The 18,612-nt window shown below is 34.0% G+C and overlaps 1 protein-coding gene across 7 annotated transcripts in view; it reads right to left on the bottom strand.

The window, feature by feature from the left end:
- IMMP1L (inner mitochondrial membrane peptidase subunit 1) overlaps positions 1-18,612 on the bottom strand; it is an 82,778-nt gene that overhangs the window by 22,369 nt on the left and 41,797 nt on the right. For all 7 annotated transcript variants that reach the window (XM_038563123.1, XM_038563126.1, XM_038563129.1 and 4 more), the window contains 2 exons: positions 3,157-3,290; positions 1,497-1,585 (listed from right to left, as the gene is read on the bottom strand). In XM_038563123.1, the coding sequence (XP_038419051.1) occupies positions 1,497-1,585; positions 3,157-3,290 (223 nt within the window). The remainder of the gene's footprint in view (positions 1-1,496; positions 1,586-3,156; positions 3,291-18,612) is intronic.

The following is an 18,612-nucleotide window of genomic DNA, read 5'->3' as shown; positions in this document are numbered from 1 at the left end:
ACAGTAATATTTTTAAAGTTGAAGTTACTAGTTGACTCCCCTGATTGTAAAAGTTACTTGGTATATCTCATATAAATGCCAGATTTTAAGCTGTCCTTCAACGTAAGGGCCTCCTGAACGAATAGAATACAAAATGAAACCCTCAAAGAATCTCAATTTACTGAATGTAGTTATTTATATTACTCATCTGAATGCAAAGAGAATCTATTTTTAAAAGGATGATATTGAGTTGTTCATTCAAAATCAAAAGGATGATATTAAGTTACTCATTCAAAAATTTAGCCAACAAGTTCAGCTCCTTGTTACGGATGCTCAAGGACTATGAGTAAAATCATGTCATTAGGATGGAAAACAGCAGTTTATTTTCATGCTACAGTGATGCTAGGTCTCCGGTTAATCCAAAGACTGCATGTAGTAGTTTGGATATAAGTTAAAAAGAAAAAACACAACCTGTTATGTATGTGTTAGTTTATAAACAAATAACTATCAATTAGGTATCTTGAAGTTGTTAAGAGGAAAAGATCTGAAGGAGAATTTTACCTAGGGATGATGCTAGACTATATAGCCTTACCAAGAGATAACTTCTATCTACAAAATCTAAGATGCAAGAACAGTTTTATACTATTCTTGATGATTTTTCAGTAATGCAAAACGGACTATATAGAAAAGGCAAATAATGAAAGAGGAGTGCTTAAACCTACTCCTGCCATAAGCTAAATACCAATTCAAATGATTCAAATTTGGAGTTTATGGAAATGAAGGGGTGGTATTGTTTTTTTCAAAATTATGAAAAACTAACGAACCCCAAAATTTTAGGGAATCAGAGAGGTGCCCTTTAGAAAATACATTAAATTTCTAATACTTGACATTCATTCAGAAGGAATAATATATAGTTAAGCAGGATAAACAGTATCACAGGGACTGGAAACACCATTTAGAACAGGATTTTAAAAAATTTAGTGGCAAACAGTATTTGTCAGTTTTTCAACTTAATTAATCAGGAACTCAGAATAGATAAGCTCCCTGGCTCCCAGCTATAGATGGTGCTATAGTCTAAAAATCATCAAGTGCTCATCATAAGCTGTGAAGAATAAAATGGTCATCAACAGAAATTCAGTGTTATTTTAAAAATTTAAAAACCAATCACTGATTGGGTATGTGATATAGTTCCAAAGTCTCTAGGTTCTTTACTCAAAACACTGTAGAGCCAGCCCCAACAAAAAATAAAGTAGGCTTGAATGTACATTATAAAAGGGTCTGCTACTCTATTTTAGCCAATAATGCAAGGGACATAATGAGTGAGAAGGCTGTTCATGTTTACAGAAACCATTAAAATTTCTCGAACTGAGAGAAAAATACTTGAATCAAAATTTTAACCAGCTGGTCATTAATTTGGTTATTTACAAAGGGTTTTTATAGTTTTTATTTACTGCAGGAAAGGCACAATGTATTTACATGTTTTCACTATAACTTTAACATCTATGACAGAAATTTACCTTTGGATACCATAAAAATGTCGACTAAGATTTTCTGCAAAGACAATATCTGAATTTTGAATTGTAGGCTCCATTGATGGTCCAGAACACTGAAAAGAGAGGTAATTTTTAAATTTGAATAGAAACACTTTTTAAATATAACAAATCATCTGCGCAAGCTTCTAAGAAAGAAAATCAAACAAATGTTCTTCAAGCTTGGAGGATGATTTCTACTTTGGCAGCTTCTACATAAGTTCAACTCTACAGTAGCCACCAAATCTGGAAACACAGGCAAAAATATTAAAAATGGTTTACTGAGAATACATTACAATACATGAATAAATATCTATGTTTCCAAATTTTGACCATCCTGTATAATGTAAGCTCCATGAGGTTAGGACCTTATCACTCATGTTCCCAGATATATAACCAATGCCAAATATAGTGCTTGGCATAAAGCTGATACTCAGTAAATATTTGAATAAATAAGTGATTTATTTATCTTCTTGCTATTATAAATATCAAGTGCCCATGATGGTAATTTATTAAGTAATATCATACCATTCTCAATAAGTTCATGCCTAGAGTTCTCTTCCAAGAGAATAGCTTACTCATTTGATGGGCTGCAGCTTATTTTTTCTATTGAAAATAAGTGGCATAATGAGATGCACTTTAAAGACTTTCTATTAATATGCGTTAAAACAACCATCTGCATATATACCGCAAAACTGTAATAAATGATCACTGCCACTTAAAATATAGCAGTCTCCATTGATTTCACTTAGGTGTTGATAAAACGTTTTACTCAAAACCTCCAACTGAGGCAGAAATGACAAAGAACACATGAAAATTTATGTTTGCTACCTCTGTAGCCCACTCACTGGAAGTACCAGTGTAAATCTAAAAAAACAAAGAGGAGACCTTCACTTAAATATATTTGCATTTCTCCAGCTAAACCTGAAGGTTGTATGACTTTGAATCCCTTACGGGAAACCTGATAAAAATAGCAATACCACCAACAAAACTCACTCAGTGGACACTGGATTTATTCTTTCATTTGCATGACAAAAGATAAGTAGTCACAGTTGACAGATTTATGATGCAACATTAAGAAAAAGTATTGGTCGGGGGGCAGCCTTAACATTTTAATATTGACACCAAGCAGAACATTTATTTTAATTATAGTTAAACACAACTGGTTAAAAGCAGGAGTTTTGAAAACTGGAGAATCTGTGTTGAAATTCCAAATCTACTTACTAACTGTGGAACCTGGAGCAGGTTACTGAAGCTTTCTGAGCCACAGTTTCCTCACATGTACAATGGATTTCTAATAAGTATTTCACAGAGTAGAAAAGATTAAATGAGTTAATAAAAATAAAACATCAAACATCACTGGAACACAGTAAGTAGAATTCAGTAAATGATAAAAACTATTATTGTCAGATTATTAATAGGGCCCCTGTCAGAAACAGAATACAAAACCATATTTGAGTTATTGGTTCTTAATTTTTTACAAGTGCTAATTCCAACACAGTCTCTTACATCCCAAAATTTAGAAAGATTATAACAGTCACATTTTATTCATTAAATGAATTCAATTAAAATAAAGGAAAAACACATTTTCCTTCAACTAAAAAAGCACATATTTAAAATTATTGTTTTCTTTTATGTAAAAACTTACCATGACAACACCACCAACGTATTCAAAAGCACAATGAGCTATACAGCCATACTGAATAGTATAGCCAACAAGTCGAAAGGTTTTTCCCAGAACACCACGAAGCATAGTTCTATGCAGACTCTGCCACCATTGGCCTGATGGTAAATTTCAAAAAGTTTCATAATCAATACTATTTAAAGACACTTAAGAAATAGCTCTAATGTAAAATAGTAACAATCACCCAGAATGTACTAAATGCCTAATAAAGTTTGGTGCAGAAAAGCAGGAGCTTATTTTCATTTGTCCTAGCGATATTTTAAATGGCAAATTATAACCACTTAACATTTCGATCTACTGAACAGAGATTATATTCAGATGATATCAGTGTATATATATAAACTGGGTTATATATAAATTAGATAACTAGTATGTCCTGATTTTATTTCCTTTCATGCTTTGATTTTTTTTCTTACTATTAATACAGATACCTAAGAAAAGATATTAACTCCTTCAAAGTACTAATAATAGTTTCTCATATTGTTGCCGGCTACACTGTATCAGTTCTTGCCATAACATGACATAAAAGAGAAAGCACTAGAATAAAAGAGAAAAGCACTAGTATATGGAAATTCAAGTATTAAATTGATACTTTCATTAACTTATGTGATTTTCAAAGACTTACTTAACCTCACTGGGCCTGGAAATAATATCTTACAGATTGATTCTGGGAATCAAATTCAATAACATGTCAAAGTGCTGTGTAAATTGTAAAGTTATATTCAACTGTCAGCTATTGACTTTTGATACAATGAACACATGAATACTATCAAACAACATAAGGAACCCTATAAAGATATTAAAGCTACATAAAAATTAATATTATTCATCTAAAAATATTCCTAGTAATCTGTCCCTTCCTATTTACCTATTACAACTATGTTTCAAGAATTTAAAAAAAAAATTTTTTTTTTTTTCAACTAATGGCCTAAGGTGTAGGTCTAGGCAACTATGCACTGTTCTCAGATCAAATTTACTGAAACAAATAAATAATAATATGTAACATTTGCTCAATACTTGATATATGTCAGGCTTTACAAATTAACCTCTGCAGATAATATTACCATCCTCATTTTATAGATAAGAAAAAGGAGCCTGAGAATAGTAAACTTATGTACTCAACATCACAAAGTTGGAAAATGATGGAGGTCAAGAAATTAATCATTATGTTACACTTATTCCTATATTACTCCCCTGCTCCCATAACCTTGATGGCTCTCTGTCGGATGCAGTACAGAGTACTTAGACTCATTTCAGGATCCATGACAGGTGGCTCCCATCCCATCCTCAGTTTCCAACCTTATCTTCCTTGATACTCTTATATGACCTGACTACTCAATCATACTTGTCTGTTCTTCAAGTAAACTTGGCCAGTGAACACTTATTTATGCTCACACTCATGCCTGGAATATTCTTCATGACATCCATCACCTATCTAATTTGCAACTCTTCTCCAAATGCTCTCAACAGATGAGATTTTCTTCTCTTCTGGGTTCCCGTGATCTTAAGGTTAATTTTTAAAAATATATAGCACTGAGAGCACTGTTTCTAAAGTTGTTCTGTCTCAATTTGTAACCTGGCTCTATCATATTTTAGTTGTGAGACCTTCAGGAGGTTATTATACCTCTGTGAATTTCAGTGTCTTTATCTGTAAAATGGACTTAATACCAATACCTATCTAAGAGAGTTAGTGAGGATTACATGTGACCAGACAAGTAATCTGTGTTGCAGAGTATTTCAATAAATTCTAGTTACTGTATCATTCACTTGGCAATCCATATATGTTCTATAACCTCATAACATTAGTTGTTTTTCAAAGTACTTAAGTTTCTTGCGAAGTAATCTTTAAATAATAGAATTTTACAGCCTACAGCATAGAACTATGTCTTTTATTAGTGTTATATTACTTATTAGTGTTCATTCACCTATTAAATATTTACTGTCTCCTTCTCTAACAAGTCTTTCTTGGCACCCTCCCAAGAAATATTATTTATGCTTTATGTCACTCACCTTCCTTAGGCAAACACTGATTATATAACGCATATTACCACACTATATTGTTTGTATCTTTTTCTCTTATTATTCTACATTTGTTTATATGTCTTTGAGCAGTTACTGTGCTCATCATCTTTGAATCCACAGGGCCTACTAAAGAAGACAGTAAATAGAAGACTTATCTGAGGAATTTTGAACCCAATCTCCTATACCTTCTGTATCTTCATTATTATAGAATGGTTATAATGTTCAAAATGATGAGAAGACTGCTGAGATTTTTGGTTAATGAAGAGACTTTTTTTTAAAGGTTTTATTTATTTATTCATGAGAGACACAGGTTGAGAGATTGAGAAATTGAGAGAGAGAGAGAGAGAGAGAGAGAGAGAGAGGCAGAGACACAGGCAGAGGGAGAAGCAGGCTCCATACAGAGAGCCTGACATGGGGCTCGATCTCAGTCTCCAGGATCACTCCATGGGCTGAAGGCAGCGCTAAACTGCTGAGCTACCCGGGATGCCCTGAAGAGACATGTTAATGTCATATTCACGGACAAAAGAAATTGTCAGTAACATTTTAAAAAGTCTTCTCATTAAATCATTCAGGTAATATGAAAAATAACTCCTCTCATCAGGAGAAAAAAGGAATTTGGTTCAGTTATAACTGGTACACTTTAAAAATTAATTTTTAGAGCTCAAAAAAGTGCTTTTTAAAAATAATACTTCAAAATTGAAAGTCTTAAACACTCTTAAGAAAAATAATGAAAAAATAAACTTAATTTTATCTACTTTGCTCCAACATTAAATCAGGGAAAAGTGGGATAAGTCCTATAGCTTATCTCTGAAGATGTAATCTATGATAATAAATCCTAAAAAAGTAGTGGAATGGAGATTACATTTGAAAACTAAAATAAAAATGGGCTTTACTGGTATTAAAGAGGAGACATTATTAAACAAGAGGAAACATATGGCACTTACCAAGAAGCTGTTGCTAATACAGGTAGAAAGTGAATTTAGAGGATAAATCACTTAACAGTCCACCAAAATTTAAAATTTGGATTATGCAGTAGAATCCACTTGGTTAAAAAAAATACTCAAAAATACAAAGATGCTGTAACTATATAATGCTTCTGATTCACTGAGAAGGCTTGTTATTAACTCCCATTCAGAAGTTATTGGGCAATAAAGCCTTTTTTTATGACACAGACAATGCCCAACTCCCAATACAATGTTTGTAATGAAACTGTCTCATAAAATAATAAAATTAACAGATTAAAGTGATCAGAAGAAAGAAGTTAACACTTTTCTTCTCTATAGATAATGGCAACAGGATGGAGTTGAAGTATCTAATATTACTTTCGCTATTAGTTTCATAAGGGGAAAAGAGAGCTATGAAGTTATTTAGAGAGAAATCTGAGAATAAAAACTATTTGGTCTTGTATTTTACAAGTGCATTGAGAAACACTATGAGAAATGCTAAAACTGAGAATAAGAGCTGATAGTTTTTAAGAGTAATCTCAGAGTGGAAAGTAGCACTCATATACAATATAGATAAGCCACACACTGCTGGCACTTAGTAGACTTACTAGGAAAAAAAAAAGCTTTTTAATCTTAAATCTTTAATCTGCAATCCTCTGGTTTACAGTTATTTCAAAGGTCCACGAATCTGTATGTGCCTATGTGCACTGGGTTAACTTCTGCTTGTCCCTTCAGGTTCACTCTCCACCCTTCTTCATACTACTCTCTGGGCTTGGAAAACTGACCTATCACAGCACTCCGGTTCCCTTTAGGTGAACTCCAGCAGGAAGTCAAAGGAAGGAGGAGTTAGGTATTTTCCTGGTTCCTTACCTATGGTATCTTCTAAGTCTGGCTATGTCTTTGGACCAAAGGCAGTCTGCTAGGCAGTAATCGCTCTTCTAGGTTCCTGTAACTCCTCCTTTCTTTCCCTGGTCCCTTCAAGCTTATGAATGAAAACAGATTCACTGATACTGGGTCTTGTGCTATCCCTGGTGATTCTCCAATAACCTGCACACTCCTTTTAGTTTCTGTAAATAAACTTTTCTTAAATTATTCTACTTGGAGTGTGTCAGCTGTGTTCCCTGATGGCACCCTGATGATACATCACTTGCCAAAAAAAAAAAAAAACAAAAAACAACAAAAAACAAAAACAACCCCTCATTTGTATAAGTTTACAATATTTGATATTAATGAAGGAATTCTCATAAGCAGGCATTTGCAACATTGCTGATGGGTATGCAAAACAGACAACCCCCAAGAAGAGGAATGTGGCTATTGTAATGACATATACATTTTACTCTCTGACCCAACCATCCCACTTTTAGGAATTATCCAAAAAAATACAATTCCATAATTCAAACATCATGTGCACAAGATTCTTTATACTAGCATTATCTGAAATAGCAAAATCAGAAACAAGTCAAATACACATACACAGAAAACAGATTGACTAAATTATGGTAAATCCACACAAAGGAGTTCTATACACTTCGTTGGGGGAGAAGAGTTCTATGAGCTGATATGAAATGATTTCTAAAATAAACTACTTGGGGATAAAAAGACAAGGTATAATAATTATATATAGTAACTTATCATTTCTGGAAAAAGAATTTTTTTCAAAAAGAAAGTAAACCAGAAAATAATCAAGATGGTTACATTTATAAAGGGAGTAGGAGGTGGGAACAGTGTGAAAGGCATAAGGATGAATATACCTGTGAATATAGTTCTGAGCCAAATGCTTTACATAGTAAAAGAAAAAGTAGGAGTAAACAAAATGATTTAAAAAGAGAATTTTAAAATTGAAAACAAATAAAAATAAGCCTATCTGTATACTCAAAATGCCAAAAGTACCAAACAGAAGAAGTAATTCAAGTATTTTTTAACACAGTATAGAGTCCAAAGGTAAAAAAAAAAAAAAAAAAAAAAAGAATTGTAAATGACATCTTAGACTTTCCTTAGTAGGTTTGTTGTTTCTTTTACATATATTTCAGATGCTACAAATGAATAAATAAATTACTGGAAATAAGATTCTCCATATTGTAGAGAAAGAAACTAGAAATATGGAATATGAGAAGTTAGAGATGAGCTGGAGGTATAAAAACAAATTTATTTGTTTGTTTAAAAACACGCTTATTTAAGTAAAGAAATATGTGCATGTATGTCTGCCTGCCTATATTAAATATCATCCTAGCTCTGACCACTGAAAAGAAGCAATGACACTGCAGAAGTAATGAGCACACTCAGCACTCAGATTTTTTTGTTTCCAAATATCATTTCCAACAGGAGAAATAGTTTAGGGCAGAACAATCTTGTGCCAGAAAGCAAGTATGTGCTCAAAGACAAATGCAAATATAAGAACCATTTTAAAGGGTCTCCCACTGGCCAAATGTGGGATTAAAAAAAAATTAATAACAGTACTGAATAATATCAGATTTTAAAATAAAATCTAGAGTATATAATAATTTTTTGAAAAAAGATGTATGTGTTGGAGATAGGAAAAGTTCTTTATCAAAAAATGGCAGCTAATAAATATAGAGGGAATAATAAAACTACTACCAATATAGTAATTGATTCAGGCAAGGGTCATTAATAGATGCTAAAAATTACTGGGTGAAAGGCTGTTGGTAAACCAGATACAGAAAGCATTAAAGTAGATAATTTATCATTTAGAAATAAAATACCTTTACATGAAGAGATCTGGCAAACATTATCTTAACTAGGTGAGCAAATCTAGCTGCAAATATAAACAGTACAAACTGATAGGATGTAGCTTTCTGACATGATGCAATGACAAGTACATCATCATCTGTGTACTATTCTTGCCAAAAATGTGTAACCTAAATCTAATTATGAATAATCAGATATATCCATTCCATACATCCCTTGTGATCATTCTATAAGACAACAACTCGAACTCTTAAAAAATATAAGTTTAATGAAAGAAAAAAATAATAAGACTACCAGTTTAATTACAAAAAAAAAAAATACAAGGACATGATGATCAAACACAGTATGAAATCCGTAACTGGACCCTGGAATGAAAGAAGAAAAAAAAAGCAATAAAAGATATTATGAAGATAATGGGAAATTTGAACAGGGTTTGAAAATCAAATACATCATTCTTTCAATGTTAAATTTCTTTCTTTTTAAATATTTATTTATTTCAGAGAGAGAGAGAGAGAGAGAGAGAGAGAAAGCACAAGCTCAAGGGGCAGACAGGGAGGGGGAGAGAATATCAAGTAGACTCCACTCTGAGCACAGACCCTGATATGGGGCTTGATCTCACATCCTTGAGATCATAAGCTGAACCAAAACTAAGAGTCAGACACTCAACTAACTGCAACACCTAGGCACTCCACAATGTTAAATTTCTTAACAATACCACAACTATGCAGGAAAATGGTCTTGTTCATAGGAGAGAAAAAATGATTTAGAGAAGAAGGTCATGCCTGCAACTTGCATATAGTTTACTTCTACTACTGAGAGAGATGGTAGATGTAGAGAAGTTTATACACATAAACATGTACATATAGGTGTATATATGTGTGTATATATATAGAGAGAGGAATAGAGAAAACTAATGTACCAAAATGTTCATTGAAATCCAGATGGAGTATAGACAAATGTGTATAGTACTATTTTTTTTACCTTTATTATAGAACATAACTTTTTTAAAAAGAGGCATTTGGAGGGGGAAAAGGGTATTCTCAAAGTCATTCAGTCATTCAACAATCGAATGCAAAAAATATTTACTGAGCTTCTACTCTATGCCAGATACTGCTTTCAGCACTCAGTAAATATACTGAACATGATGCCTGCCCTTACAGAGCTCATAGTTTATTGGGATAGATGTCACAAACATACAAAGTAAAGAAATAAACACATAAATATATTAAGTAACTTCCAAAAGTAAAAATTAGGGTAAAATGATAAAGACTGATGGGTGGGGCCTATTTCCTTTAGGATGAATCAGGTAAGATTTCTCCAAGGAAATACCATCGATGTTAGGTTCTGAAAGACAAGAATATAACAGCTATGGACAGGATAGAAAGAATATTATGGGCAGAAGAAATACCGTGCATGTGCTTAAGGAAATAAAAAAGGCTGGAGTGCTATGTAAAGGACATAAAATGAAACTAAAGAAATAGGCAAGATTATTCAAGGTTTTATAGAATTTTGGATTTTATTGTAAGAGTAATGGGAAGCCATGGAAAGACCTTAAGTAAAGTAACAGGAGAGTAACATGACTTAATTTTAAATTTAATATCACTCTCATTGCTATGTAGAGAAAGGACTGGAATGGGAGCAGAAATAAAAATGCTGGCAGGTCAGTTGGCCTGAACCCACTACAGTGATGACAGTGGAAATGGAAAGAAATTAATAGATTTGAGAAACTTAGGAGGCAAAATAAAAGGCAAGGGAAAGGAAAGAATCAGTATGACTCTCTCACATTTCTGGACTGGGGTGGGGGGTAAGTGGAGGTCTATCCACATGGTTTTATTCATACCCATATTTGGGATAGAAAACAGTCCAGTTTTGGTCATGTTAAATTTTATATATTCATGATATATTCAAGTGGATGTGTATGAGACTGGAGCTCTGGAGCTCAAACCAAGTTTCATACATGACAAGTCTTGAAAAAATTATCCCTATCTCAGTGAGGACTGTATTCTACTGCAAATGAGATTGTGGGACCCAGGAAATTTAACAAAAATCCCCTACCCCTGGACAAGCAGAGCAGGACTAACTCCATTTTGTGCTACACCCGCCATCTCCTGTATGACCCCCACATGACCTGCTTATTGCTTAAGGCGCTCCCCCAACCTAGTCAAGCTGTTGAGCACACCCTTACCGGAAATCGGCTCATAAAAATGTAATCCCGCCTTGTGCCCGCCAAAACTGCGCACCAATTCTGACCAGAGTGATAGGCCAGTTCAAATGGTCACTATAGGGTAAATTGTGATTCAATTGGCCACCTGAGTGCGGACTGACATGACTGTGCAACTTTCTATGTGTGTTACAATCCCATTGGCCACTGGCCCCTATAAAGCTGCTACGCCTCTTAGCCTCGGGGTCCAAGTCCCTGCTCCAGTGTGTAGGGTATACTTGGACCCAAGCTCGAGCTTGTAAATAAACCCTCGTGTGTTTGCATGGGTGTTGGCTCCTTGGTGGTTTCTCAGATTTGCAATCTTGGGTACAACAGAGATAACTAGAACAACAGTAACTTAAACAAGGATGATATTTATTTTCTAACAACATTAGCTGCTACATCCAAGTTACAAGCAGAAAAAAATTGCTAAGAGTTTATCACTACTAATTTGTTGTCTTTTTATCCATGAAAAAAACAAAAACAAAAAGCCTTGATTCCATCTACATTTAACTGGCCAAAACTATGAAATTAAGGGTGCTAGGAAAATATTGCTATTTTCGTTATAAGTGTTATAGCACTATTTTACCCTTAAAAATCATCTGAGTATTACCTGAAAAAGTTAAAACTTTTTTAAAAGTATGAAAAAGAGATGTAGAAAAAGAGGTATCGACAGTCAGCTCTTTAGAAATGTCTGGCTATTCAGTCAAGCTAAACAGTAGAGCAGGGTTTTTCATCTTCAGCGGTATTAACACTTGGGGCCAGACAAGTCTTTGTTGTCAGCAGCTATCTTAGGCACTGTAGGATTTTAGCAGCAACTCTGGCCTCTAGATAGCAGCAGTATCCCCTTCCCTACTTGTAACAATCTAATATGTTTCCAGATGTTGCCAAATGTTCCCTGGGATGCAAAACCACCCTCAGTTGAGAATCAATGCAGAATAATAGAAAGAATATGGTACTGAGCAGGTTTTTAAAAATAGAGACATAGCAGCATGCTTTGAGAGCCAATGGTAAAAATCCCACAGGGAGAGAGGCTAATGATGAGGAGCAATAACTGATGAGAGGAGAAAAAGGATGGGGAAATAGATGACTGAACATTGAAGAAAGGAGGCAAGAGGAGGACTTCAATACCAGTACTGGATTAACCTTCTTGGTAGAAATAAGAAAACAATTACAATATATGAATAAAATATACAAAATAGCTATTTAGATGTACTAGGCATGAATCTAAGCAGGATGTGAGGTTCTATGAAAGAAGGGAAGAACATAAGGTAAGCTCCACATTCACTTGGCCTTTTCTCTGAGAGTATTGGCCAATTCACAGCACAGGAAAAAAAGAATTTTAGGAGAAAATGGCAGTCCCACTTAGCCAAAACAGCGGTTGGAATTTGTGGTTGTCACAAGAAGACGGCATGTGAGGGTCAAGCTGCAAACAGGAAGGAACCACAAGTCTGCATGCGATCTCTCCATGAGGTGCTAGCCAACTCCTCAACTGCCACTGAGCAGTGTGTGACTCCCAGAATATGAGCAGAAAGCAGTACATAAAAGGCTAGAAAATTAAGGAAAGATGTCAGCAACCAAAGAAAACCACACAAAGTAAGGGAGACGGAGGCTGAACATCAGGACTCTCCAAGGTTGCCCATGTTAGGACTACAGTAAGGTTACCACTGGGAGTGAGGGCAAAACTGATATAGACCAGCCTTAACAATACAATCAACCCCAGACAGGGTTAAAGTAACCTATTCATACACTATCTACCTGCTGGGGAAAAAACAAAACTAAACTAAACCCCTTAATTTTCATAGAACGAACACAACATTATTTAGAACTGCTACAGTATTTTTTATAACCTGGGAGTAAGAAGGCCTTTAAAAAAAAAAGATATAATTCATATACCACTGAAGTCACTTTTTTTAAGGTGTGAAATTCAGTAGTTTTATTATATCCACAGGTTTTTAGTAAATCCATCAACATTATCTAATTCTAGAACATTTTCATCATCTCAAAAGAAAAACAAATACCCCCACACCTATTAGCAGTCACTCTCCATTCCTTCCCCCCACTTCCTTTTAGCTCCTGGCAACTATGTGTCGATAGATTTGCTTATTCTAGACATTTCATACAAATGGAATCATGTAATATGTGGAGTTTCTTTTATTGGCTTCTTCTACTTGCACAATGTTTTCAAGATTCATACATGCTGTAGCATGCTGTAGCATGTACTGTTTCTTTTTTATGGCTGAAAAATATTTCGATGCATGGATGCATCATTTTTCTTATCCTTTCATCAGTGGATGGACAATTTGGATTGTTTTCACTTTTTGGTTATTATGAAGAATATCCTATAAACACTTGTGTACAGGTTTTATGTGGTCACATGTTTTCAATTCTTTCAGATATATATCTATGAATAGAAATGCTGAGTCCCATGAAAATGCTGCGTTTAAGTTTTTGAAAAACTGCCAAACCATTTTCCAAGAGGCTGCACCATTTTATATTTTCACTAGCAATGTATAAGGGTCCAATTTCCCCACATTCTTGCCAATACCACTTGTTATTGTCCACATTTTGATTAGAGCCATCCTAGTGAGAGTGAAGTAGTATCTCATGGTGGCTTTGATTGGCACTTCCCTAATAACTACCGATGCTGAGCAGTTTTTCCATGTGTCTATTGGCAATTTATATATCTTCTCTGGAGAAATGTCTATTCAACTCCCTGACAGTTTTTTAAATTGGGTTATTACAATTTTTCATTTAATTCAACAAATGATTATAAGCATGCTATAAAATATGACCAAGTGACTACATTCAATCAAAGCATGTTATAAAATAGGAACAAAATGACTGAAAGCCAACAGAAAAAAATATACAACAGAAAAAACAGGTGATTCAGATATTGATACTAATACGAAGATGAAAATAACTCTAACATTCAAAAAATGGGAGAAAAGATGGTGAAGCTGAACAGAGAATAAAACTATTTAAAAAATCAAGTGAAGGGCAGCCTGGGTGGCTCAGTGGTTTAGCGCCACCTTAAGCCCAGGGCCTGATCCTGGAGACCCGGGATCGAGTCCCACATCAGGCTCTCTGCATGGAGCCTGCTTCTCCCTCTGCCTGTGTCTCTGCCTCTCTCTCTGTGTGTCTCTCATGAATAAATAAATAAGATCTTTATTTAAAAAAAATCAGTGAAAATTCTACATAACACAAAACCACAGAATAAAATAAATACAATTTAAAATTCATTACATTTACTAGTGGATTAGACTCAGCCTAATTTAGAAGACAGTACACTTGAAGGCAAGTTGGGAGAGAGTAATCAGACTGAAGCACAGAGAGGAAAACAGGTGGACAATACAGGAAACAAGTGTAATCACAGATCTAAAGAAAATGAGAATAGGACAGAGCAATATTTTCAAGAAATACTGGTAGAGAACTTTCCAAAACTGATAAAAGACATTAATTCACAAATTCAAGAAACTTAGCAAACTCTAAACAATATAAATACAAAAGAAACAAAATACATTCAGGCACCGTATAGTAAAGTAAAACTACTGAAATTAAGACATTGAGAAGGCAAAATTGTGAAGACAGTAAAAACACTAGGGATTGCCAGGGATTGGAAGGAGGGATGGACAGGCAGAGAACAGAGGATTTTAGGGCTTGTGAAAATTCTACGGTACTATAATGATGGATACAAGTCATTATACATTTGTGTAAGGTCACAAAATATACAAAATCAAGAATGTAAACTTTGAGTGATTATGATATGTTAATGTAGGTTCATCACCTAAAACAAATGTATCATTCTGGAGGGGGAAGTTAATAACGGGCATGGTCATGCATGTGCTGGAACAGGGAGTACATGTGAAATCTTTGTACCTTCCCCTCAATTTTGCTGTAAATCTTAAACTGCTAATAAAAGTCTTCAAAAAAGGACAAAGAGAAAAGTTTAAAAGTGGTCAGAAACATAGACCACTTTATTTTTAGATGAATAAATCTGTATGTTCAACAGAATGGAATGGCTAAATTTTTCTAAGAAAAATGGAAACCAGAAAAAATGCAATGTCATCTTTAGAGTGCTGAAAGTACCAATCTGTAAGTCTATATTCAGTGAAAAATTCCTTAAAAGCTAAAGCAAAATAAAAAACATTTTCAGAAAACAACTTTTGAGAAAATTTGCCAGTGTACCTGTAATAAAATATATACTAAGGGAGTAATTCAGGCAAAAACAAAATGAAATAGGCAAATGCAAAATAGAACAAAGAAAACTCAGAGGACATATCTGAAGATAATGAAACCATTTAAAACAATAAAAATATTTTAAGGGCTATAAGACATGTTAAGGTATTATTTTCATCAACAATAGCACAAAAGGTAGAAGGGAGTTAAATGAAGTTAAAGTATCAAGGTTGTTTTTTTTTTTTTTAAGATATTATTTATTTATTTGACAAAGAGAGAGAGAACACAAGCAAGGAAAGTAGCAGGCAGAGAGAGAGGGAGAAGCAATATCCCTGGGAACCTGCTGTGGGGCTTAACCCTAGGACTCCAAGACTATGACCTGAGCCAAAGGCAGATGCTTAACTGACTGAACCACCCTGGCATCCCTAAACTATTAAGTTTTTGCACAGTTCTTGAAGTGTTAAAGTGATATTTGAGTTAATCAATAAAAAGCCAAAACTTCATGTTATAATATACAATATAAAAAATAAAAATTGAAGAATTATATAACTAAAATGTTAATAGAAGAAAAAGGTTTGAGTGACAAAAAAATACTATGATTACAAAAGAAGACAAGAAAGGAGAAATAAAAGATAAACATGACAAAAATGCAAAATTAACGTTAAGATGGTAGACAATTCAAAAATATTGTCCATTAAATCTAAAAGAATATGCCAATTAAAAGATGAAGATTGTCAGATTAGATTAAAAAAACATATTTCCTAGTCTCAAACTTTAAATATTAGAAATATGAAAGTAAAAGAAATTCCACACAGACTCACCATTTATTTACATCAATAAAAGAACAAACAGGCTTTAAGATAGTACTAAAGACAAAAGGAAATATTTCATAAGAACAAAAGGATTTTATGGGCACCTGCTTCTCCTCAGCCTGATGCTCCCCCTGCTTGTGTGTGCGCATGTGTGTGCATGCTCTGTCAAATAAATAAATCTTAAAAAAAAAAAAAAGAATAGGGTAGCCCCGGTGGCTCAGTGGTTTGGCACCGCCTTCAGCCCAGGGCGGGATCCTGGAGACCCCAGATCGAGTCCCACGTCAGGCTTCTTGCATGGAGCCTGCTCCTCCCTCTGCCTGTGTCTCTGCCTCTCTCTCTCTCTCTCTCTCTCTGTCTCTCATGAATAAATAAATAAAATCTTAAAAAAAAATAAAGGATTTTAAAAATTTGAAAGACTGCAAAATCATTCTATATTCTCTGAAATATTTAAAAGAAGAGTTGAACTAGAAATCAATAACAAAAAGGTAATAAGCATTTGCAAATGTTTGGAAATTAAAGAACACACATCTTTAAAAATTCCCATTTTTTTTACTGAGCAATAAAGAAAATAGGACACATCAAAAATGTGGAAGCCGTGAACAGCAATAAGAAAATTTATAGCTTAAATTTTCTTTCATTAAAAGAAAAAAAGGATGAAAATTAATGACCTAAGTTTTTATCTCAAAAAGATAGAAAAAGAGTCACAGATTAAAACCAAAAAATATAGAGAAGAAAATAATATCACAGTCATATAAAAAAGCAAACTTGTAATAGCAAAAATCAGTGAAAACAAAAGCTAGTTGTTTAACAAAATTACTAAAACTAATAAACTCTAGCAAATCTTGATCTAATCAAAGAGAAAACAAGGTGAGAGAGAACCCAAATCAATATAAGGATTAGTAAAGGAGTCAACACTAGAGATTTGACAAACATTAAAGATCATAAAAGGATGTTATGAAAAAACATTAGCCTAGTAACTCTAACATTTAAAGTAAGTTAGATTTAACTGATACACCTTCCCAAAACTTACAGAAGAAATTAAATATCTGGATAGTCCTAAGAAATTTAATTTATGATTACAAATATATCCACAAAGAAAAATCCAGGCCCAGATGGCTTCACTGATAAATTCTTCCAAACATTTATGGAAGAAATGACATCAATCATAAACTCTGTAAATGAAGAGAAAATCAAAGAATACTTCCCACTTGGCTTTATGCAGTCAGTATAACCTTGATACCAAAACTTGATAAGGGCATTAAAGAAAAGGAAAATTACAAATTCTCTTATTGATATAAATATAAAAAATCCTAAACGAAAATCAGCAAACTGAATACAATGGTATATAAAAAAGAACATGAGCAAATGGAGTTTAATCCAAGAATAGAAAGTTGGCATAACATTTTTTTTAAGGAGGGAAGGGGCAGAGGGAGAGGGAGAGAGAGAATCCCAAGTGGGCTCCATGCCCAGTGTGAAGCCCAAAGCCAGGCTCAGTCTCACAACCCTGAGATCATGACCTGAGCCAAAATAAAGTCAGACACTTAACCAACTGAGCCACCCAGGCACCAGAGCATAACATTTTAAAATCAAATGGTGTACATAGAAGAAAGAAAGAAAGAAAGAAAGAAAGAAAGAAAGAAAGAAAGAAAGAAAGAAAGAAAGAAAGAAAGAAAAGAAAAGAAAAGAAAAGAAAAGAAAGAAAAGAAAAGAAAAGAAAAGAAAAGAAAAGGAAAAGAAGGAAAGGAGAAATGACATGAAAGAAGGACTTGAATTACCTCTTTCCGTGACATCCTTCTTCCTTCAGGCCTCCCTTCCCATTGAAGCCCATTACTTCCTCCCTCCCCCTACCTCAACTACACTAATCCCTCTCCAGAAAGAAAGAAAGAAAGAAAGAAAGAAAATAAATCATGTGGCCACCCGTATTGATGCAGTAAAAGCTTCTGATAACATTTAACACTTCTTTGGATAAGCCTAGGAACAGAAGCCAACTTCTTTTAACCTGTAAGAATTATCTACAATAACAAACAACAATAACAAAATCTTAGAGCCCACATCATATTATGGTAAACTAATGACATAACAATTTACTAAAAAAGATATAAAAACTGGAAAGGAAGAAGTTAAAAGGTCATCATTAACAAACCGAATTTCTCTATATAGAACAAAATAAATATATGCATTAGCAGGGTGTCTTGATACTGTATCAGTATGAAAAAAATCACTGAATATCTACGTACTAGCAAAAACCAACTAGAAGGGGCACCTGGGTGGCTCAGTGATTGACTGTCTGCCTTTGGCTCAGGTCGTGATCCCGGGGTCCTGGGACTGAATCCCGCATCAGGCTCCCCATGGGGAGCCTGCTTCTCCCTCTGCCTATGTCTCTGCCCCTCTCATGAATCAATAAATAAAATCTTAAAAAAAAAACAACTAGAAAACAAAATTTTAAAATACCATATTTGACTTACTTAAAAAAAGATAGTAAAATAAAATACCATATATAACAATACCAAATAGCATCAAATACGTAAGAATGGAAACAGGTATAAGACCTTTACAA

This window comes from Canis lupus, chromosome 18 (assembly GCF_011100685.1).
Source record: "Canis lupus familiaris isolate Mischka breed German Shepherd chromosome 18, alternate assembly UU_Cfam_GSD_1.0, whole genome shotgun sequence".
Lineage (NCBI taxonomy): Eukaryota > Metazoa > Chordata > Mammalia > Carnivora > Canidae > Canis > Canis lupus.
This window is presented reverse-complemented; position numbering and strand designations above follow the sequence as displayed.